Source organism: Acipenser ruthenus, chromosome 6, assembly GCF_902713425.1.
Source record: "Acipenser ruthenus chromosome 6, fAciRut3.2 maternal haplotype, whole genome shotgun sequence".
NCBI classification, from domain to species: domain Eukaryota; kingdom Metazoa; phylum Chordata; class Actinopteri; order Acipenseriformes; family Acipenseridae; genus Acipenser; species Acipenser ruthenus.
The window spans coordinates 10074663-10098840 of record NC_081194.1 but is presented as its reverse complement, the minus strand read 5'-3'; the positions used below and the strand labels follow the sequence as shown (position 1 = coordinate 10098840).

The following is a 24178-nucleotide window of genomic DNA, read 5'->3' as shown; positions in this document are numbered from 1 at the left end:
GAATCCACAGTATGTCTACATACATACATACATACATACATACATACATACATCTCATATATTCCCAGATTGTGATACTCATAAAAACTAGTTGTTGTCTAGTTTTACCACAATTAAATAAGCAGGTCTATAGATAAGTTATATGCAAAAATGTAAGTGTGACGTATGTATGTACTGTAAGAACATATGAACAGACTCCTCTGTAAATTCAAAAACGTGTGCAGGAGGAGGTAACCCGAAAGACGAAGCACAAGGAGGTTAGGTGACTTGCTCAGGGTCACACAATGAGTTAGTGGCTGAGGTGGGATTTGATCCAGGGACCTCCTGGTTACAAGCTATTTTCTTTAACCACTGGACCACACAGCCTCCTAGTTGTGACAGTACAGATGGACGGAGACAGCTACCGCCACATATCCCCAGTTTCTCATATTCCCAATAACTTTTACATTAATGTGTGGTTGCTAGTGTTAATTGGATGCTTCATCTAGCAACCACACATTTATGTAAAAAGCACACTGCTACTGTAGACCTCATGTGCTATACACACCAATAAACTTAAGTTGCACTACACTGCATTCAATTATCACTTATTCCTTTTTTCATACTGTCTCTCCAGAAGATATCACTCAAACAGTTAAGTAGTTAGAAAACATGTCTGCTATTTTCCTGCTACAAACCTAATACATCATCATGTCAGTTAATTATAACTGAGTGTTTTAAAAAAAAATGTAATGATAATACAGGTATAATGAATTACATGAATTAAAGTGGCTGGTGGGTTTTTTCTTTTGTTTTTCTTCTAAATGTTTCTGTCAATGCTGCTCCTGAACCTTTAACGCGAACCCTGAGCCCAGAACACACTGTTATTAATTTATTAATTAATTAATTAATTAATTAATTAATAATTCACTGATAATTTGTTACAGAAAATGACATGCTGTCAATGAACAAGACAAACTAGTTCACCCACAAAATCATATGTTTACAATTTTAGAGAACCAAATGTGTTGCGCATCAGTTAAAGTCACATACATTTGCTGAATTGTGAGAAAAAAAATGATATTAAAAAGAACTTTAAGGGCCAAACTTTGTACAACCTACCCCCTTTCTGAGCTAAAATCGTTTGCGCATACAATGTTGTATGCGCAAACACATTACACTGTGTACCACGTTTTAACGCGTACCACAAAATAACACCACACTTCTATAAACCAGGAAAAATATAACAGTATTTTAGTGCCACGTGTCGCTTCTCACAAAAAATATCATGCTTGCAGCTGTGGAACTCCAAACAGTCATGCGCTCATAAAGAAACTGGGCACTGATGCATTTCTGCATTATTATTTGAGTAATTAACATTGTCGTCATATGATCATAACAATATTGAAATGGCGATTGAGGGTGTAAAGAATTACATAAATAAAAGGTCATTTGATAGAGCGCTACGCTGCCACACCAACAACAGTCGGCAGAGGGCGTAGGAGTCGCCTAGCACTATCCGTAGGAAAAACCTCACGTGTTGGTCAATTGGTAATCATAGTAAGTGCGGTCAGCGCTATAATCCAACTAGTTTGAGAAGAGTTGGTCCTGTCATTTACTCACCGTTTGACTGTGTAATGTCGGATTGGGAAGCAGATAACGACGAGGACCCCTCTCAGACAAATCCCTCAGTGGTGCAGCGGGAGTGGGTGCCATCGGTATCTGCGACAAGCAGCCCTTTTGGGGGAGAAAGAAGTTGGGGGACAAAACCTCGTGCGACAGCCGATCGAGGAGGCCCTCAGTGGGAGAACTGGAGGGAGACCGAGAGGAGGGGCGATAGCTGGGGAAGGGCACCAGCGAGGGGTGGTAAACGCGAACGATTTTCTGGGGGAAGGGGAGGCCTGACGTGGAGAAGGGGCGATAGGGATGCAGGATCCAGTGCGCCCCTCTCGTTTAACGTCGAAAGCTCCATGATTGGAGCTGTGATAGGTATGAGCCGCAGGTTGTTTACGCGAACAGAGTGGCTAGAACTTCTCTCCTCCTCTGCAGACCTTATTATTTACCCTGTGAAAGATACATTTTCATTTCTTAACTTGTCTAACTCAGGGTTTGTATTACTATTTCCTCAGAAATGTCAAGTGATATGCTTGTTGTACTGTCTGTACGTCCATGGTGGTGTTACCAGTGCCACACTTTGTTCAAAGTCTTACTTTGTATGTTGTGTCGTGTATTTGTTTTGTTTTGCAAAATTGATAACGACCAGAGAACCATGAAAACATACTGGTATCACACCAGTATTTAAAAAGTCGATTCTGGACTGCCTGATCGTGACACTAGACACCCATGGACAATAACAGTGTAATGTTCAAATGTATTTATTTAAGCCGGATAGAAACCTGAGAGGTGCAGTTTAAAGCGGTCCCGTCTCTAAAGATCGTTTTTTGATTAAAGTCTCTAAAGATCGCTTTTTGATTAAAGACTGAAGTTGACCTAGATGTGCTAGATAACGTTGTATGCCATCAAACTGTTGGAAATTGAAGTTTGTATGGTTTAAATAATAAACCTGCTTGCAGACATCTTCTTAAAACTATTCAACTATTTGAAGCTGCTGGGTTTTTATTTAAAACAGGCCGTGGCGGTGCTAAAATCCGTGAACTTGAAGAAAACACAGGAGCAAGAATCAAGGTAACTTTACACTTCAGGTGACAATGCTTTTTAATAAGAAGTTTTTTTTTTTTTTTTTTTTCGTTTTTTTTCTAGAGCATAATTTCACTAATGCAACCTAGTGGGCCAAATGTATAAAGGAATTTACTCCAAAATGCAATTCGGACCATTTTTGTAAGAGTAAAATGAAACTGTCGGTGATGCAAAATGAAGTATTTGGAAGGTTCATTTCAGGACACACAAGCGTCGCTGAGTTTGTAACATAAAATGTTACTTTCACAAACAAATGCTGACCTCTTAATTTTGGTGTCAAGATATTGATAAATCTGGCCCATAGTTTTCAGAAATGCCCCTTTCCCCCAGGTTGGGGATTTTCAAGACTTCTTAAATAACTTGGGGAATTTTTTTAACAATTTGTGGTGAACTTCCTAAAAGTACAATGGGGTACTAGGTCAGCACATCCGTTACAAATCACGGGGATCAAAGGATGTTGACTAAGCAGAATAGAAATCAAGTCTGCTGTGTGCAGGGTATACATAAAGTAGGAGACACGTTAATGGCATACCAGCAAGTGTGTTGATTATATGAATGTAATACACCAGGCGACAATAAAAGCAACATGGAAGTGAATTCCCATAGGTGGTGCCAAAAAAAAAAGTGGTTTAGTAGAATGTATTCGTTACTGCACACACACACACCGCCACCACCACCATTATATGTTGTGTTCTGTTTGTTTTTTACAAAGATAAACCGAGGGGACTATGAAGGTGAGGTGAAAATCTTTGGAAGTAGTGAAGCTCAAATCCGAGCCAAACAACTGATTGATGAACTCATTGAAAGGAATTCAGAAAGCGGCCCGAACTACAACAGAAATGAACAAGGTAGAAAACTGACGTAGCGGAGTTGCCGGATTTCTGAGAAGTACCTTTCTTAAGGAGTTTGAGTTTTAATATGTATTTTTATTTTTTATTAAACTACCTGCATGTGGCACATTTTCTAAATATAATACATGGGTTGAGAACATACCAGTTGCTGATTCAGTAAAATTAGATTTTGAAATCGCGTTTAGTTATATGGTGTGTATTAATCGAATCTGAGGACCTGCATGTGAGAGATCTGAGGTCAGTTTCAAGTCATTTTCTTTCAGGAGTTGTTTTAGCAAACTCTTGTGGAAATAGTCTGTTTGCTGAAGCCAGATGAATTGTGTAAAATGCAAAGCTTAATATTGCATTTTTCCTTGGGGGTAGTCTCCAGGAGCACATTTGGTGATGGCAAGAGGAATGGATCCTGCTGGGTCGCACCAGTCCAGAGTACAGAACCATTACTTCCGATTGATTGGGCCGCCATACGAGAGAACCGTACAAAGTATGCCGCAATGAAGTGGGAAGGTGAGCATTTAATACTGATATTGTTGAGAGATGCATTAACAGTTGTCTGCTCTATTGCTTATTCTCCAATGTACAGGGGAAGTAATGCTCAAATTGAGCAGTTGAAAAGTAACCTCCACTGTGAAACTGTATACATGTCCACAGAAACTCTGCGCCATGACAAGTGGAATCAGTGTATTTAAGACTGAATTCACGAGATCTGCAATAAATCTCTAGATTGACATAAATACTACCACTCCCTACCCGAGGCAGTCAGTCTTGACTTCTTCTTTATTACATTTCTGTCATAAAGCACTGGCAGCCGAGAAGCATGTTATATAATGAACATGCTCATGTAAGTTATGGGTAAGATTTGTTGAGTTTGCTAGATCGTGTTACCAGTGAAGGCTGCTGTGTGGGCACTTTGTGGTAGAATGCAAGACTCATTCAAGTTCCCTCAAATTGAAAAATACATTTCAGTTTTCTAAATAAGTAGTCCTAGGTGAATTAGCTTGTTGGGGACCCTCAATGAAATCAGGTCCCTTCATTTGAAATCGGAATGTTTTTTGAAGCAAAACACATCTTGGAAGAACTACCCTTTTAATTCTGAAAAGGGGAAATGCAGAAAACTAATGTGAATTGCTGTAAAATAGCTTCTGTTCAAAGTCTATTGTTGAATGCTAAAGTACACACTTGTCTTCCATTTCTTTAAAGATCTCCCACCAATAAATAAAGAATTCTACACTGAGGTGAAGAGTGTGGCTGATTTGACTCTGGGGGAAGTGGCCACGTGGAGGTAATTTGAGTTTACTTCAGGTTTTGTTAGTGCTCCTAAACGAGGCCATTGTGTGGACTTTTTCAAAACCTTTAAATCTAGGTCCAGGTTTTAGTTGAAGTAAACAAATATGGGCTCCTAAATGTACCTAATTTTATAATGTGTTGAGTAGCATTAATATTGTAGTTCTATGTGCAAATGACACAAAAGTTTTGCACAGAAGAAAATCATCTGTGCTCTGAGTATTGGTCAGCAGATGGCAGTGCACTGTCGATGTAGAATTGGTTCATGGTTTGTTTGTTTTTTTAAGAATTTTACTGCACACAATTCCAAATTGAAATAACCTAATTTTATTTTATATAAATGTGTGGATTTTCATTTATTTAACAAAACTGTTTATAACCCTTAAGGTTAGTATTGCTGTTAAGCAGAGCATGTGAGGTTGAATCATAAAATTCAGTCCAGGTTAATAAAACTTGGCTGTTTTATTTTATTTAGGGTATTGATTTTATACATGTGTGCATTAGGGGTGGGGGTGGAGACACATTTTCTTTTGCTGAAACCCCTCTTCGATTAGTATATGTGGTCTGTAGTTCATTTGTTTTAACCAATGGCAGGAATGAGAAGTTATTAGTGCTTTTTTTTTAAAAACAAACAAACACCAGGGCTTGGCGGGAATTTATTGCTGTGAAAGGCATTGGCAGCAGAGGGGATTTCCAGTGATCTGGGTAAGGGCTGTGAGTCATACAGCCATACACAGTGAAACTGATTAGACAGTACCAGTAAATGACATTACAGTACTTTGTAATCATGTTAGCAAAATGTATGGCAGCCATTTTACAATAGCTGTGTTTATTTAAACGTGGTTCACACTTTGCATTTTGGTCATTAAGCTGTGGGTGTTTGTTGCTCTGTTTTTTTGTACTTTTATCAATGCATGCTACTCTGGTGCAATCAGCATTATTGGTTGTGAAGCACAGCAGTAATACTATAACGAGAGTAAGAAACAACTTGGGTCAACTTTAATCTTTTATAGTGCTGAGTTTGTTCTCCCTAGAATAGATTTCCTTCCACATTAACAATACAGTACTTGTTACTTTTAAGTACACAACATAGTGTTTCCCTGCATGCATAGAAAGTCACCTTGCCAGGCAGGGCGAGAGATCCACTGAACGACTTGCAGAGATTTAGGAACTTGGTCACACTGCAAAAGCACACGTGCTGTATTGTGTGCATTTTGTGGTTTCCTTTTTAATAAATTCCTTTCTGCACGCTCAGAAAACTTTCATGTAATCCAAAAGAGGTTTTTTTTAAGAATTTTAGGTGGTTTTGTCGAATGGCATAAAATGCAGTGTTTCAAAACTACATTTTAAGGAAAACTGCAGAGTTTACCAACTGTGAAATGAGGCTCATAACCACACATGTCGGTATACATACATGCATACTTACATCATCATATGTTGATATCTTCACCACTTCCAGAGTCATTTAGGTATTTAGTAAGGTGGTTCATTAAGGGAGGGGGTGGGGGGGGCATTGCAGCAGTGGAAAGTGTTTAACTGAAGTAATGTATCCTAGGTGTTGCTCTAAAACCTGGTTGCTGTTATACTTGTTATGAAGTGGCTGTTTGGCTGACACAGAAGAGCTTCAGTATGCTGCCTTATCTCTTAACAGGAAAGAAAACAATAATATTATTGTTGATGACTTGAAGGAAGGTGACAAGCGGCCCATTCCAAACCCAGTGCGTACGTTTGAGGAAGCCTTTCAGCAGTACCCCGGAATCATGGACAACATCATCAGAGTGGGTTTTCAGAGACCAACGCCCATTCAGGTACCTGCAGTCTTTCACTGGTTACTCTTAACTTGCTGAATTTTTGCCACCCTGGCTAAAATAAATGGATCAAGTCATATATTGTATCAATATGCAGATTTGTATATTCATGTTTTAAGAAAGTAGTGCTGGTACAAAGACAGGATTTTCATGTTCGTTTTCTAAAAGTAATAAAAGCCATTATATTGCTCAGAACACAGGCAGAGACAGCATAGCGGCAGGGGGCGTGGCCCCTGTGTGTGTGACTTTATTTTACAGCAAGACCTTACAATGTGTAACATGTTAAAGTAAAGAATACGTTGGGTAGGCCTTACTTTACCCCAGTGAATTAACTACAAAACAAAGGATACCATATAGCAGGTCAAGTTAAGCATTGTTTTTTTCTAAAATAAATAGTACATAAAGTTCACACTGCATTTTATTTTTTATTTTTTTCATTCCTTGCCATTGCCGTTTCTTCACAGTAAACAGTGGCCACAGACATGTTTTCATAAAGTAATAACATGAGGTTTACTTGTGCCTTTTTGTAGCTGAACAAGCAAACGACAACTGAAATTTTAACTTTAAACACTTAAAATAAAACAAACATGGAAATGGCATTGTAAATTGTAGTGGGGGAAAAAAGTACTGTTTTGGTTCTCGTTTATTACATTCCACTTAAAGTCATAACAAAAAATATATAATACATACACTCTATAATATACAAAATCACAACACAACATTTCCAGCAAGTTGGGCACTGAAAGCGAGGCATTTCAGAATGTGCTTGCCTTTCTGTCCCCTGAGATTCTGGTTCGCTCTAAAGCAGCACAGCGCTTTTTTGACCCAGATGTTTTTCCATATAGAGCACTATGCGTGCACGTGCATAATCTGGTTTGTTTACTTTTTGCTGACTAAAACTTTTAAATAGAGGCTGAAGAGCTGCTGTGTTTTTTTTTTGTTTTTTTTTTTTTTTATATATATTAATCTCTCATCACACAGAGCTCATTTTTATTGCTCCATTTAAACTGTTATGGTGATGCGGTAAATAAGTGCAAGGTATTTTTGTCATTTCTAGCAAATACGAACATCTGAGTTTTGTATTTGAATGCGTGTCTAAAAATATTTGTTCAAATATTCAGATATTTGTCCCAGCACTAAGAAAAAGGTAGCATGTTTCTCATTCGGTGTGTAAACTTGCTGCATACAGTACCTTTAATCTGAGCCAGAAAATGAATTGGCCAACAGTATGCAGATTTAAAATGTAAAAGCTATGCAAACACACCCTATTCTATTCATGTGGAAGCAGTTCCCAATAGGACATTTCTCAGCCTTGCAGAGTTTAGCATGTCAGGGTTTTTTTTTTTCTTCTTATCCTACAGTGGAGAAAGAAAACATGAAAAGGGGGATTTCTGTATTGTTTTGGCTGTTCCCTGCATCAGTTGTATTTTCCCAGGGTTCTACCGGTGGTTGCTCTTAGTGGGGAATGTGTCTTAAAGTTAGTGTTGCTGTATATTTCATGTTTCATATCTATTCTATTGGTCCCCTAACTGAAAAAACCTGAATCCGAGTCTTCCCCCCCCCCCCCCCCCCCCTGTTTTTATCTCAGTCACAGGCCTGGCCAATTGTACTTCAGGGATTTGATCTAATTGGCATAGCCCAGACTGGTACTGGAAAAACCTTGGCCTATCTTTTACCTGGCTTTATTCATTTGGATTCGCAGCCCATGTAAGTAACATTGTTTCAGAAAAAAAAGAACTGTACACTACATTTGACAAGTGTTCACCTGTTACTAAGGAACAATTCTGCCAAGGGATAAATAGTTTTGTTTTTATAGCAGAGCTATAAGAACGTAAAAAAAAAAAAGTAAGACCAGTATCTACCATTTCTAAGTGACTATTACACATTTTTTTAAGACACTTCTTGTAAGGCCAGCCATGTTCTGTATGTACTGTAGGTCATCTGTTCTGCAAATTATTCAAAAACATTAGATACGGTAGCAAATATTTGGTGCAAAAAATTGTGAGCAGTGACTAAAGACACTTCCAGATGTAACTGATCAATTCTATTGAGTTTCTAAATGTGACAAGGCAAATAGGAAAAAGGAATTGGTGGTAACTTTTTTTTGTGTGTACCCTAAAACATAAGAGATGTATTTCTGTATAATCAAAAAAAAAAAAAATTCGCTAGCAAAAACAATGCTGTCTCTTAGAGATGCGGTTGCAGTTGTTTTGGAGATTCTAAGCAATCCATTCTGATCATCTTGCTATAAAAAAAAAAACATTATACATACAGCAATGTGCCATTGTGTTGTAATTTAAGTCCAAGGGAACAACGAGAAGGTCCTGGGATTCTGGTCCTTACTCCAACTAGGGAGCTGGCTCTCCAGATAGAGGCAGAGTGCAGCAAGTACAGTTACAAAGGAATTACAAGGTATGGATGCTGTATTGGAAGGAAGATTTGAACATCTGATGCAATATAAAATTGCAGCGTGAATGTATGATTATATGTTCTCTCGTCCTGTATGTATTATCATTATTATTAACTGCTTTTAATATTTAACCTTGAAAAGTTGTTTCTGTTTTAGATTGTTTGCTTGAACATTTGCCATAAAACAGTGGTCACAACGGCATGACCACTGCATGTGGAATGACACCTGATTTTTAGACTTGCTGTTCATATTATCAAAAGTCATATTAATCCTCTTTGTTACAGTATGTAAATGCATATTTGATTTTTTTTGCATGTAAATTAAATTGATATCACTTTTTAATTATATAACAGCATTTGTATTTATGGAGGAGGAGACCGTCGGGCACAGATAAAAGTGGTTACAAAAGGAGTTGACATTGTTATTGCAACTCCTGGAAGACTCCATGACCTTCAGATGAATGGATTTGTGAATCTGAGGAGCATTACTTACTTGGTAAGAATTTACCCAAGAGACATGTGTGTGTGTGTGTGTGTGTGTGGGGGGGGGTTTTATTATTTTTTTTATTTATTTATTTTTTTTAATATTGACATTCTTAATTTCCAATTACAGTAACGTAAAATAATACAAAGTTGTTATTGTGAAAAATCCTTTAGATATTTGCTGCGTTTTCCACTGAAAACGTCCATGTCTTAACACCAACTACAGCTGTTTTTATATAGTGGATTAAGTTTTAGACATTAGCTCACATTATTTTTTAATTTTACTTTCTTCTGTGGTTTTCATTGAAATAAAGGGTTATGCCCTTAGAAATACTGGCAGGGAAGGAGTTAAATTCTCCTCCCTGCCCAGATTGATTGTGTCAGGTGGGAGCAATCAGTTAATTAATCATGCAATTAAGGACCCAGCCACCTGGCATAAAAGGAGGCCTCAGCCTCCCAGTTGGGGCGAGAGTTCTAGAAGGAGAAGTTTTAGAGCAAACCTGTTTTTCTGTTTGTTTTGCAAACCAGTGAAGGCAATGCCCAGCCTGGAAGCCATACTTTTGTAAGTTTTGTTTTGTGTGTATTTTCTGTTTGAAACATTTTTTGGCCCTTGTGCCTGTTTATTTTGTATTTTTGTTTATTAAAAACTTTATTTTTGAACTTTCAAACTGTCTCTGAGTCTCAACCTCGGTCATCCTTGTCACAGTGAGGAATTTAGCACAGCCATACCCAACTGTCTCTGAAAACCAATTTTTTTTTTATCTTATCTGGCTGCCTTAGGTATTAGATGAGGCAGACAGGATGTTGGACATGGGATTTGAACCTCAGATAATGAAGATAATCCTGGATATACGGCCAGACAGACAGACAGTGATGACCAGGTGAAGTTGCATTACACACAAAGTTTGAATTTCTGTGCTTATACATCCTGCAAAACTAAAGAACTAATCTCCATTTCTTTCTGTTTTATTAGTGCAACTTGGCCACCTGGTGTTCGTCGCCTTTCAAAGTCTTACCTCAAGGACCCGATGATGGTGTATGTAGGAACTCTGGATTTAGCGGTGGGTGCAGTAACTTGCATTATCACTGCAGTGGTGGGATGACAGAATCGCAGGCATTGCACTGTATGAGCTCTATCATATCCAAATATAGACATTCTCAAGTGTGGTGTCTTGTTGCTAAACCAGTTGGATTACTAGGATGCACTCTTTCCTGGAACATCAGGTTTCATTATAAGCTTAAAGAATCATCTCAGCCAGTCAATTTCAGGGTTGGGAGGTGATTGTCATAGGTGACAGCCCTCTAGCCAATTTGACTTTAAAATCTTGAAACTTGTACTGTTCAAGCAAAGGTTACCTTGGTTACATTTTTTGTTGAAACATGTAGCCATCAGTAGCTTTGATTTATTGATTATTTGGATAATGAACACATTCAACCTATCTAGTAGGCTTTTTTTTATTAAGTTATAAGTTATTTTGATTGGTTAACCTTAAAAAAAAAAAAATAATAATAATAATCATCTAGTGACTAATATAAATGGAAGTTTTGTGTTTTTTTTTTTTTTTTAACACAGTGGGATAAGACATTACTAACTTTATTAGAGCATTTTACAGCACCAGCAAATCCACCTGGGTTGCATCAGCCGAGGAGGTTGAAGCCAGTGCTGTAAAATGCTCCAATGAAATCCAGCTGTGGTTCATCCCGATGTGGTTTAAGTTGATCAAATCACCCCCTAATGAATGTGTTATATTGTACATATAGTTTTGACTATCTGGGTACTCCAACCCTCCCCTGCTAATTTTATACTGTAGTTGTCCCAATTGTAATCTTTCCTTGATCAGATTACCAGGCTGTATAAAATATTAATTTGTTCTGTATGCATAGGTTAATAGGGAGCGTTTGACTGTGTTATGTTTTTGTTTTGTCTATAGGCTGTGAACACAGTTGAACAGGGCGTTTTGATTATTGCCCAGGAGGAGAAGAAAGCTTTTACACTCGAGTTTGTTCAGAATATGATGCCAGAAGATAAAGTCTTAATTTTTGTTGGAAAAAAGATTGTGTAAGATTTCTGTTTCGCTTACTTTTTTTTTTTTTTTTGTATCGCATGACGATTTACATTTTTATTGGGTTTTAAAAAATACACAGAACTTATTTCATGCAGGTAAAAGCACACAATCCAAATGTTATGTATGGACATGAATGAAACTAAACAACTTTTGATCCTTCAGCTGTTTTCAGTAGTTTGGACTCGAGCCAGCTGTAACTCCAGAATTTCCTGTAAACAGTAGTTACATGTTACAGTAGTTAAATGGAGAACCAAAGAAAACAAAACCTAAGTGTCTCATTTTACACAAATGAAACTTAAGCATTATTTGTTTATAGCTCAGTAAAAGCTTTTCCATTCACTTTTAAATTGGGCCAAATAAATAAACACACACATGTGCTTTTGTTTTGTTTGTTTTAATGATTCTCTGTCTGTTCGGTTACATTTAAACTTGTATCTAGAGAACTGCTTGTCCGATTGTTATGAAACTTGCTGAAGATACTCATTTGCACAATCTCTTGAGTATCATCTGCGGTATATGGAGGCTGTATTTGAGTGTCTAACTAGACAACTGCTAGTATCAATTTTTTTTTTAACTGATAGACCTGGGTTTTGGCACTATTTTAAATAATGCACTACTCTCTTTCTATGTAAAGAAAACTGCTTTCTGAAAACAAAGACATTGCTACTGACCAATCATCTGTTTTTGTGGACCTACGTAATAGAATACCCTTGTTGGTGACTTGTGACACTGATGGGCTGAAAAAACAACAGCTCTGTAGTGTGATAGATACGCGGGTGGTAATGTAGCATTCTCACAATTCTCTGATTCAAAATGCAGGGCCTGAATCTTAAATGTGGATATCCTCACTTCAACACAGTAAATTAACCTTTGTATACAGCTATGGCCAAAATCGTCCTATAGAATTAACTAATTTTACTGAATAATGTTACGTTGCCGCTTTGTAGGTTAAAAATGTGACATTTCGAACATGAAATACTGTACTGCTATTCTGGCTTCTGGTAGACTTTTTGCAATATCATTTTGTATTTTATTTGATTTACATGATATAAAACTTTTTTTTTTTTTTTAATTCTCAATCGTAAAATTTGAAGGTGATGCAAAACCTTTGGCCATAGCTGTGTTTTACTATGTCCCTTTCACACTGGCTCTCCTACCCGTGTAGCTGACGGCCACAACCTGGGTAGAGCATGCCAATGTGAAAGGGGCTTTAGTGAATTTATTATAGAAACTGAAAATTAATTGGCGTTTCTTTAATAACCATTTTTGCTAAATAAACAAAATGAAAAATTCAAGCCCAATATACATCTATGTAGAGAAGCGATTATTCAGTTGTGATGAAACTTACTTTCGCACAAACTGTTTAGACATGTTTGCATGTGCATGCTTTTTCTTGTTTCTGATGTTTGAATATACAGACTGGGTGGAGCATGAATGTCTGTGAAATGCTTGCTTCAGTACTGTTGTCATTTCCCAGAAGGAAGGAAAAAAGTAGCACTAAAGCTGTCCAGAAATATGATAAAGTACAATGCAGATGGGTGGGTGGGTTCCACCCACAAGAAAAATGTGCAAGTACAAAGAAAGAATTGGGAGCCAAGAGTTGTGTGCCACACAGAGAACAGAAAACTGAAGTTTAATTTAAATAACAAATTAATTTATACCTCCTATTGATGCAAATTGGAGCATGAATGTCTGGTACATGGTGATTAATTGACATGTTGAAAGGAAGAGTTACCTTGTGACCTATAGCTGAAACAAACAGTAACTTTGGCAAAGTTAACTATCAAGGTTATTTACCTGCTATACCTTGGCTCGTTCCTGCTCAAATGGACAAAGGGTTACGGAACATTTTTTGTTGTAAAGCCATGGAAACTTGGTTTAAAAACATGAGTAAAGCTGCATTCACACTGGACGCGAGCGAATCATTTAGATGTCACTGCAGTCAGATGGGAGTATCCACACCAGCAGCGAGCAACGTCGCTTTGAGAATTTCACGTCACTAAAATAAAACCTGTTTCTATTTTTATTTTTCGTCGCATGACTTGAATGAAACTGACCAATCAGAAGCAAGGTTAACACCCTTGACACACAAACACACGTCTCAAAACAAGTCACGGCTCAAAACTAGTTAATCATGGACGATGAAAAGTTAATTTGAGGTGCAGCAGTATCCATTATTATGTGATTGCAAATTGAACGACTACAAAGACATCCAGAAGAAAGACAGTGCTTGAGTGGCTTGCAGGTGGTGCATTTAGCAGCACCGAGACATTTTCTTTCCAATTATGCAAGTTGTATAAAAATAGGCTTATTAAGAAGCAAAAATAATGCGGAGCATACATGAAGTCTACATATCCAGCATTTAAATGAAAAATGTGTTTTTAAAAATGACCAAGGTCCCGCATTCACACAACCTAATTGTGACCTAATTTAAAGTTATGGCTTTGTTTGGGGGGTTTGTTTTGTTTTTATGATAAATAACGTTTTGTTCACTAAATGATGTGGCACAAATCCGTGCTTAACAACAAGGTAATTATGTTGCATTTTAAAATACTTAAACAAAAAAGATCAAAGAAGGAATTTGTAAAGAAACACAATTGAGATTGCAGTAAGTTGTATATATAAATTATATAACAATAAAATAATTGTTGAAAATGTCAGTTCAACTATACTGTTATTGTCCAGCTGTCTTCTGACAACTGGAGATGTACCGGGCTTCAAATCGAAGACTACAGTACTACTGCTGGTACCACGAAGAAAAGAATAATAAGAGTACAACTGTACAATTACTACTAATATATGATAACAATAAAACTTGTGTATATAGGAATGTTCAATAACTCTGATCTATAGATTTTACAAGTCCATCCTTTATTTTACAACGGAGTTGCTGGAGGTCAGGATGGTAACCTTTTATCAAAACAAGGCCTGTTTTGTAATGGGACAGCCCATCTCTAGTATGTCCAATAGGAATGCATGAGCGGGGTCATGTATTTATTTTCAGTCGTTTGGATCGTTTCCACGTCATGTCTGGTGTGGATTGACGTTCGGCGACTTCGCTCGGGTCTAGTGTGGATGCAGCCTTACCCAGCTCTTCTTTCTTATGCACGCTACACTGGCCCATAGTCACATGTGGTTTACTTATTTCAAATCTCAGAAACACCTCCCATGATTTGTCAATTTGAACTGTAACGACCCTACAGAATTTGCAGTTTTTGTAAAATTATGTCTTGCACATTTCCTTCCAGTGTCGATGACCTATCTAGTGATTTCTGTCTACAAGGCATCCCAGTACAGTCCCTGCATGGAGACAGAGAGCAGTGCGACCGGGAACAAGCGCTAGATGACTTTAAAAAAGGTAACTATCACGCTAACCGCATGAAAAACAGTTGCATGTTTCAGTTTTTATGGGTTTATTTCTTTCTCATACTGCATTAGTACTGTGTCACATGTTAGAATTTGCTATTGTCCTGAGAACGAATCGTTCCAGTAGTTGTTAGTTATTAGAAGAAGAAATCTTTATACAGACTGCATGTAACTGAAACTGTGGAGCACCGGTTGGAGCGGACGGTTGATGTACTACATTGTTATATGGTGGATTCTTTCTTTGTTCTGTTTCTACACGGATCATCATTGTTGCCAGCCAGGTAATATCGAACGGTATGTTTTAAAGATTAGTTATCTGTTCTTCAGAAGCCTGCTGTATATATCTCTGTTGCAAGCAGTCCTTTGTTTTGTTTTTTCAGGTAAGGTGAGAATACTGATAGCTACTGATCTGGCATCCCGTGGACTTGATGTGCACGACATCAGCCACGTTTTCAATTACGATTTCCCAAGAAACATTGAGGAGTACGTCCACAGAGTGGGGCGTACCGGAAGGGCAGGGTAAGGAGTGAAAACTGTCTTTTGCTTTTTCACTGGTGCACATGTGCAGTTCCTAACCAATTTTAAGCAGTTGATTTTAAAGTGGTAATGCATGCTCTTCAAGAGATAAGGAGGCTGTGGAGGCTGTGTGGTCCAGTGGTTAAAGAAAAGGGCTTGTAACCAGGAGGTCCCCGGTTCAAACCCCCCCTCAGCCACTGACTCATTGTGTAACCCTGAGCAAGTCACTTAACCTCCTTGTGCTCCGTCTTTCGGGTGAGACGTAATTGTAAGTGACTCTGCAGCTGATGCATAGTTCACACACTCTAGTCACTGTAAGTCGCCTTCGATAAAGGCGTCTGCTAAATAAACAAATAATAATAACAGATAACATATGCTTTAAAGTCAATTGGAAAATATTTATATGCTTTTTGCTTTCAGTCGCTCAGGTGTTTCACTGACTCTTGTGACCAGAAACGACTGGAAGGTGGCTTCTGAGCTCATTAATATTCTAGAACGGGCACATCAGGTACACCTTTTCATGTTCCCAGTTTGTATATGAATGTTGGTTTTGCAGCCTATTGAGTTTGTTCAATAATGTCAGTCTGACTCAACCCCTGAATAAAAAAATCCTAAAAGAAATAAAAGAAGATTTAGGATTCCTTTTACATTAAACCATTCCTCCTACTTCAAATGCTATATATTCATCAGTATCAGTCTTAAAGGAGTGGCTGGAAATCGAACTACATACTGAGCTACTAAGCACAAAAAATACAAAACCAGAGCGGTTTTTTGGACAAATGTTATATATTTGGATAATTCATAACCAAGTTAGGTTCTTGGAAATATAACTGCATGTTGTTCAGTAGCATTCTTTATTGTTACTTCTCTGTGAACGTGCAGTTTGTCCCTGAAGAGTTGGTGCTGATGGCAGACCGATATGAGAAGCATCGACTGGAGAAGCAGAGAGAGCGGGAGCTGCTGGAACCTCGTGGTGGAGGTGGGGGAGGCAGTGGCAGGAGGGGGAGAGACCAAGACGGATATGGGGGTCGCTCCAGCAGGAGGTTCTGACCTGGTAAGAGAATGAAGGGAAGTTGGCACCCATGAAACAGCCATAAAGTGCTTTGAACCTTTTTTTTTGTTTTGTTTGGATTTGAAGTAAAATCAGTTCATATGCTGATCTCAATGAAAGTGAATGGTAAAGTGATAACTTCTTGTCATTCAATACTTAGATTTCCTTTCACATGCATTTGTATTGGATCCTATAAAAACAAAGCCCTAAAGTGTAATTCACTAACTTTCCATCTGGGATTTCCCTAAAGTTGTTTCCTGAACCAAATTAACTGAAGTTTTTATTTTAAATTCAATGTGGTATACATCTGGTTCAAGGCAGATTTGAACTTGGATCTGTATAAAGAGATGAGTTAAATGAGTTAACAGATGCCCAGATGAAGGGGAATTCCTTCCTAGTCTACGTTTGAGAAACACAACGTAAACACTTGTTACATGGAACGTCTGTTGTGTATAAGCATTTACATATTAGACAGCAGGACAACATTGTACTGTGGAAAAGTGGTGGGGACCTCTACGGTTTCCATGTTCTTCGTTCTGACCATTTTCAGATGCCGACCTTATTTGTAACTTGAACACGAACCTGATATACCCTCACCATGTACCCTAAATTCTGTCTCTCTTATTAACCCTTATTCTCTTCTAATTATAGTTGATGGCTGCTTTATATACTTTGCCCCTTTTTCATAAGTGCCTTTCCTTGTGTAATAGTTATAGGGTTCTCCCCAGGTCTTTTCAGCCAGCAAAGTGGCTGTCGCCATACGGCTGAAAGAACCTGATCCGCCCGTCTTGCAGATGCTACTGTGCCTTTAACAAAAAGGGTTGATTGTGCTTCTAGCTGACTAGATCACTTGCGTGTTGCTGGGTGACAACAAAAATCTTGGAACCACATGACAGCTGTGTTACGTCTTCACACAACATTTAACCAATCAGACAGTTGAAGGAGTGGGTTTTCTGTGTTAAGCTCTTCGAAAGGTTAAAGAGTTAAAAATGACTGCTAAGGGGCTTCCGAGTGGTGCATCCAGTAAAGGGCGCTCCGTGTGGAGTGCAGGGTGGAGTGCCCTATAGCCTGGATGTCACCGGTTCGAGTCCAGGCTATTCCACTGCCAACCGTGGACGGGAGTTCCCAGGGAGAGGTGCACAATTGGCTGAGCACCGCCCGAGGGTGGGGCTCACCGCGCACCAGCGACCCCTGTAAACTGGCCGGGTGTCTGCGGGCTTGCCTGTAAGAGCTCAGAGCTCCGTTGTCCTCCGACGTTGTAGCTCCGGGTTGGCTGCATGGCAGGCCTGCAGAGTGAAAAGAAGCGGTCGCCTGACGGCACAGGCTTCGGAGGACAGCGTGTGTTCGTCTTCGCCGCTCCCGAGTCAGCGCAGGGGTGCTAGCGGTGAGCTGAACCTAAAAATACAATGCATCTACAAATTGGGAGAAAAACGGGGTAAAATCATTTGGCGATTTACTAAATAAAAAAAAAAGACTGCTTAAAAAAATATATATATATATTTTCTAAGCAAAAATAGTGGCAATGAATGCAGCGTTTTCAAAATAAGCCAGCGATCGGCACAATCCACCGCCTAATACTATATTTTCACCCGGCTACTTTATTAAAAGAAAATAAAGATTGTTTGGGTATTATCATTTTGTTGTATTATTGTACTGTAAGGTGATTATATATAGTATATAATAGCTATAAATACGCACAAAAAAAAACAAACACATTCCTTTTGTTGTGATATTGTAAAAATATGTACCCAGGTGCTTGAGAGATATTCAGCGCTCATATACAGAGGCTGTATGCCTTTAAGAAGAAAGGCCTGATGGGATATCAGCTGAACACTTGTCAGCTGACATACAAATGCTTAAGGGCAGGGATGCTGGATTATTACAGTTATGGTAGTGACCAAATGTGTGTGAGTACTGTTGTGTAAAAGAAAATGGTTAAAATGAACAGTTGCATTAAAAAAAAATGTAGAACAAAAAACAAAAATAGACATGCATTAACAAAATGCCCTGAAAACTTAACATAAAGAAAATAATTTAAATGAAGCAATAAGATCAATAACTAAGCTAAAAAGGTGAAAGGGTTCCCATTTTTTTATGAACTCCCAATAAACCTATGTTATCTTTCCCCAGTCAAATAAGAAAACCTAAATAAGTAATTTACCATAATAAAAAACAGTAATGAAAATGTAGAACATAAAGCGCTACCAGATATTGTCAATGAAAAACACATTATTAAAATTCTTTGTCGTATTATACATTTAAGGTAAATGTCAAGAATTTTTTGCAACACACTTTTTATTTATGTATATGCTCTGAGGACATTAAGACATTAAGATGTTTCAGACTCCTGTAGTGGATTGTTCGTGCACTGGGCTTGCACCGTATCCAGATGACTTTTTAATAATAAAGAATAACAGACTCATTCAATTTGAAGTTTTAACAAATCTGAGCAGTAGTAGTGCTCTTTTCAGTTTATTAAATGCTTATGTTAAAAATAGGATTGGTTGGTTGCACAGACCACCATAAATCCCAAGTAAAAAGCATTCTGGGCGATGCAGTGCTTTACAGTTTTAACAGCATTAATACTTCAATATAGTAATACAGATATGGTTAATTATATGCTTAGTCCTTAGGCTATACATGCATAAAGCTAAACACGCCCACCGCTAAATTCTAGAACATTCAATATATATCACTCTCTTAAGACTAAAACATCATTTCTATACCTTAAGCAATGCATCAATATAAAAGAGATATTCAATTCAAATACAGTGCCTTGCAAAAGTATTCACCCTCCTTGGACTTTTCCACATTTTGTAGTGTTACAACCTGGAATTAAAATGGATTTAATTGGGATTTTTACTATTTGATTTACACAACATACTTAACACTTTGAAGGTGCAAAATAATTTTTATTGTTGCACAAAAATTAATTAAACAAAAAAAAGACATTTGTTGGTTGAATAAGTATTCACCCCCCTGAGTCAATATTTGGTAGAAGCACCTTTGGCAGCAATTACAGCTGTGAGTCTTTTTGGGTAAGTCTCTACCAGCTTTGCACATCTGGATCCTGCAATTTTTGCCCTTTCTTCTTGGCAAAATTGCTTAAGCTCTGTCCAAGTTGGATTGGGACAGTGGGTGAACAGCAATTTTCAAGTCTTGCCACAGATTCTCAATCGGATTGAGGTCTGGGCTTTGACTGTGCCATTCTAAGATATTCAGGTTCTTGTTTTTAAACCACTCCAGTGTAGCTTTGGCTGTGTGTTTAGGGTCATTGTCCTGCTGGAAGGTGAACCTCCGCCCAGGTTTTCCTCTCTAGAATTTCCCTGTATTTGGCTCCATCCATCTTGCCCTCAATCCTGACCAGTTTCCCAGTCCCTGCCGATGAAAAGCATCCCCATAATATGATGCTGCCACCACCATGCTTCACCGTGGGGATGGTGTTCTCAGGGTGATGAGCAGTGTTGGCTGCGCCACACATAGCGTTTTGCGCTAAGGCCAAAAAGTTCAATTTTGGTCTCATGAGACCAGAGAACCTTTTTCCACATGTTTGCTGTGTCTCCCACATGCCTTTTGGCAAAATCCAAATGGGATTTGATATGGGTTTTTTTCAGTAATGGCTCTCTTCTCGCCACTCTTCCATAAAGCCCAGCTTTGTGGAGTGTCTGGGTTATAGTTGTCCCATGGACGGTTTCTCCCATGTCAGCTGTGGATCTCTCCAGCTCCTTCAGAGTTACCATTGGCCTCTTGGTTGCTTCCCTGACTAATGCCCTCCTTACCTGGTCACTGAGTTTTGGTGGACTACCTTCTCTAGGCAGAGTCATGGTTGTGCCATATTCTTTCCATTTTTTAATAATGGATTTAACGGTGTTCCGGGGGATGTTCAAAGTTTGGGATATTTTTTTATAACCCAACCCTGATTGGTGCTTCTTCAGAACTTTATCCCTGACTTGTTTTGATAGCTCCTTGGTCTTCATGATGCTGTTTGTTTTAGATATGCTCTCTAACAAACTCGGGGACCTTCCAGAAACGGCTGTATATAATCTGAGATCATGCGACACTTTATTTGCACACAGGTGGACTCCATTCAACTAATGTGACTTCTGAAGGCAGTTGGTTGCACCAGAGCTTATTTAGGGGTGTCACAGCAAAGGGGGTGAATAACATTTTTTCAGTTTATTTGTAAATAATTTTGAAAAATATGAAGATTTTTTCCCCACTTAGACATTATGGACTTTTGTATAGATCAGTGACAAAAAATCCTAATTAAATCCATTTTAATTCCAGGTTGTAACACTACAAAATGTGGAAAAGTCCAAGGGGGGTGAATACTTATGCAAGGCACTTTCAGCAGGCCAGCCTGACCTTCAATGCAATGAACTCCTCCTCACAGGCCTTAGACAGATCTGCTAATAATATTTTCTAATGTTTGTATATTCTTTAAAACACATTACAGTCATTACAGTATTTGTTGCAGTTTCACAAATGTTCAATTTGTATCCCAAAGATCAGCCTGCTTCCAGTAGCTGTGACAGTCTTGGGTCAGTTTCTGCTCTGTGAGTCAGTTTCTGCTCCTAGGTGTGGATGACAGTCTTTAAAAGCCTGATACCTGCAAAAACTTAAATTTTGTTAGTTGGGCTCCCATCTCTACATTCCCCTTCCCATCGTCAGTGGGCAAACACATTTTAACTGAATCTGGGTCCATCAAAGAACCGCACACCCTTGCAACCAAGGCCTTCCATGCAAAAGGATCTAATGACTTATAGCACAAAAGGGACAGGCTAGAACTGTCTGACATACGGCAAGTTAATTTTTCCATTAAGTGCTCCCGGATATAATGTTCTGCCGCCCAGCTGTACAGAATTCCTGGGGAGAACCCAGAGTAATTTTGGAAATCTGTTACTAATGGAGGTTGATTCAATATTCAGATATGTTTTCAACATTGCTTAACCTTTATAATTGAAGCATTAAGTAGGTGACAAAATGTTTGCTTTCCTCCCAACAGAACTTTGTCTGCAAACGAGAGGACCAGTGTGTTCTATAAAGAATTTACTACACTTTCTGGAATTTTCTGTTTTATTTCTATATATATATTTACCAGAAAATGGTGTATAGTTTAGGAGTTTTCTTCAATGTATTATTTTGTGTGTTTTTTTTTTTTTATTATTTTTTTTTTTATTTTTTTGGTCCTGTCCTGTTTGCATTTGACAATTAACTAATTTAGCTTTCTTTGTTTTTAGCATCACAATGGCACAGAACCAAATGTTTAAGGTCCTTTGCCAAAAGTGCTCTTTATTACCCGTCCTTTTTTATTTTTTAATATTATGTGTGTGTACTCTCAATTTAAGCTTTTTAGAAGCAGCAGTTTGTTTCAGATAGAGCAGCAACAGTTCATTGCTCGGGTAATGTCGTCTTGAAGTGTTGAGTACACAGGAATTCAGTAGGGAAGTGTACCGAGTAACAGTAAATGAAACCAAGTAACAGCATTATTCGATGGAGGCGTTAGGGTTTTATGGGAAGTTTGCACTGGAAGAAAGTCCAGTAATGTTAAGGTTGTGAGAAAAGCTGTTGCTACTAAAATGCTTTTGAAACGTACCAAATGCATATATTTGTCATGGTGGAGATGTACAAAACTGACATGATCTCTGAAAAGGTATAGAATATACAATATATGGGTATGTAAATGAATATAGTATGATTTAGTTTGGAAACACCATTGTTCATCTTAGTTAAAGTTGTAGTAAGTTTTTGTTTTACTTTGTCTGTTTTATTCAGCAGATGTTATATGCACTGGGTTTATTTGATTGATTATTCAATATTGTGTATTTCTGTATCATTTATTTAAGGGTTATATTTAGGTTATTGATATCCAAGAGTGGATTCTCTGCACTCACTCAGTGTAAGTTTAATTTCAGAAATCTCCTAAAAAGTGTGTGTCGTTCTTGAATGATCTTTAACTGTAGCAATGAAGTATTTGAAACTGTTCTGACCTAGAGTTTTTCATTAAACCTGCTTCTAAAATCACGTTTGTCGTCATTGCTTCGTCTTACGAAAAAAATGAAGAGCTTTCTGCATTATTATGCATCATTATGGTCTTGGGCTGTGGACCTGTGATCGTGGAGGTCATGTTTTATCATTCTTATTAGCTGATCTCATTGTCGATTCTGTTTCTCATATCGGTCTGCCATTAGCACCGACTCTTCAGATATCTGTGTGTCGTTTTGTGTTTGTGACCTACAGTATATAGTGTAATGTAGTAGTGGTTCCCAAACTGTAAAAGGAAGGGTTGGCTGATCTTTAAATTTAAGTTGATTTAAATTGTGATTTTAAATCACTTGGTTTAAAAAAAAAAAAAAAAAAAAAAAAAAAGTACTATCTATTTTATAGTTTCTCAAGGAAAAGACATGAAAGTTGTGTGTTAAACATTTTATTAACACAAAACTTACTGTTTATGAACTAAAATGTGCACCAAAGTTTATATTAAGGGCTAATTTAATTTCAGTTATTAAGCACTTGTAGTTCTCTTGCAACAAGGTGCAAAGGCAGGAGGAGAGGATGAGGTGCGTAAAGGCCGTTTTCCACGCCAAGCAGGGAGAATGGATGAGATGGGAGAGTGTGGAATAATGCAAGATTGGCTGGCAAGACCTATGGTCAATGGAACAGAGCAGGATCAGTTTCCTCATCAGGTCAACATATGTTCTCTCATTACCACAGAACCTAAACCTCTGGGTAGGAGAGACTCCCTTGTGTCCTTTGTGTTCATCACCTGCAACATTAAGGCACATTTTGATAGTATGTAAGGTGGCTTTTAGCCAAGGACGGTTTACTTGGCGCCATGACCAGGTGCTGTAATGTTTGGCCTTAGCATTAGAAGACAAGCGTAACATGACCAATAAGTCGCCGCCAGTTCCATCAAAACATTACACGCAAAAGACAACATTCCTCCACCCAGGAGAGCCAACCACCAAGAAAAGGTGTTAAACCAATCCTCGCCCAGGACAACTGGAAGCTGCTAGAGACTGGAAAATGCTGGCAGATGTTGGTCAACGGTTTATTTTTCCACCTGAGATTGCCACCACTAACCTTCTACCAGATATTGTCTTGTGGTCAGGAGCGCCACACCTTGTTCACCTGGTAGAGTTAACAGTGCCATGGGAGGATGCTGTAGATGAGGCGTATGAGAGGAAGAAACTGCGGTATGCTCAACTAGCCACTGAAGCGGAACAGCGAGGATGGAGAGTCCGGGTTTACCCAGTGGAGGTGGGTTGTCGAGGATTTATGGCACACTCTACAACCTGGTTTCTTAGAGATGTCGGATTCAGTGGTCAAGAGTTGCATCGCACAGTGAAGAACTTATCTGAAGCAGCAGAGAGGAGCAGCAACTGGCTGTGGTTGAGACGGAAAGATTCTGGCTGGCGATCTCAAGCACAATAGAAAGAAAGAAACGCTGATGTACTGGTAAGTAAGCTGGGTTGAGTTGAGTGGGGGACGGAGGGGGGGTGATGCTGGGACGCCAGAATCACCGTCGAGCCCTCTTGAGGTGTCGTGGGCTAGTCGACGAAACACCGAGGATGGAAGGTGCCCACTTGCCCAACAGAGATGTACCCTACTTCGCTCAATCCAGACGGTTGTTATATACCTGGAGCCAGCATCGCAGCTAATGCGCCAGGG

General features: G+C 38.5%; 1 protein-coding gene across 2 annotated transcripts; it reads left to right on the top strand.

The window, feature by feature from the left end:
• Nucleotides 1-1461: 1461 nt before the first annotated feature.
• On the top strand, nt 1462-22531 carry ddx43 (DEAD (Asp-Glu-Ala-Asp) box polypeptide 43). 2 transcript variants are annotated; one of them, XM_059024957.1, is made up of 17 exons: nt 1462-1968; nt 2609-2664; nt 3389-3524; nt 3891-4031; nt 4725-4806; nt 6460-6616; nt 8211-8323; nt 8918-9028; nt 9380-9521; nt 10289-10389; nt 10482-10569; nt 11440-11567; nt 14823-14932; nt 15321-15459; nt 15877-15964; nt 16339-16510; nt 21513-22531. In XM_059024957.1, exons 1-16 carry the CDS (start codon nt 1617-1619, stop codon nt 16504-16506), a joined length of 2112 nt encoding a protein of 703 aa, XP_058880940.1. In that variant the 5' UTR covers nt 1462-1616; the 3' UTR covers nt 16507-16510; nt 21513-22531. The 2 variants fall into 2 exon arrangements, with proteins under 2 accessions (XP_058880940.1, XP_058880939.1); XM_059024956.1 differs by having other exon boundaries at nt 8205-8323.
• Nucleotides 22532-24178: the final 1647 nt, after the last annotated feature.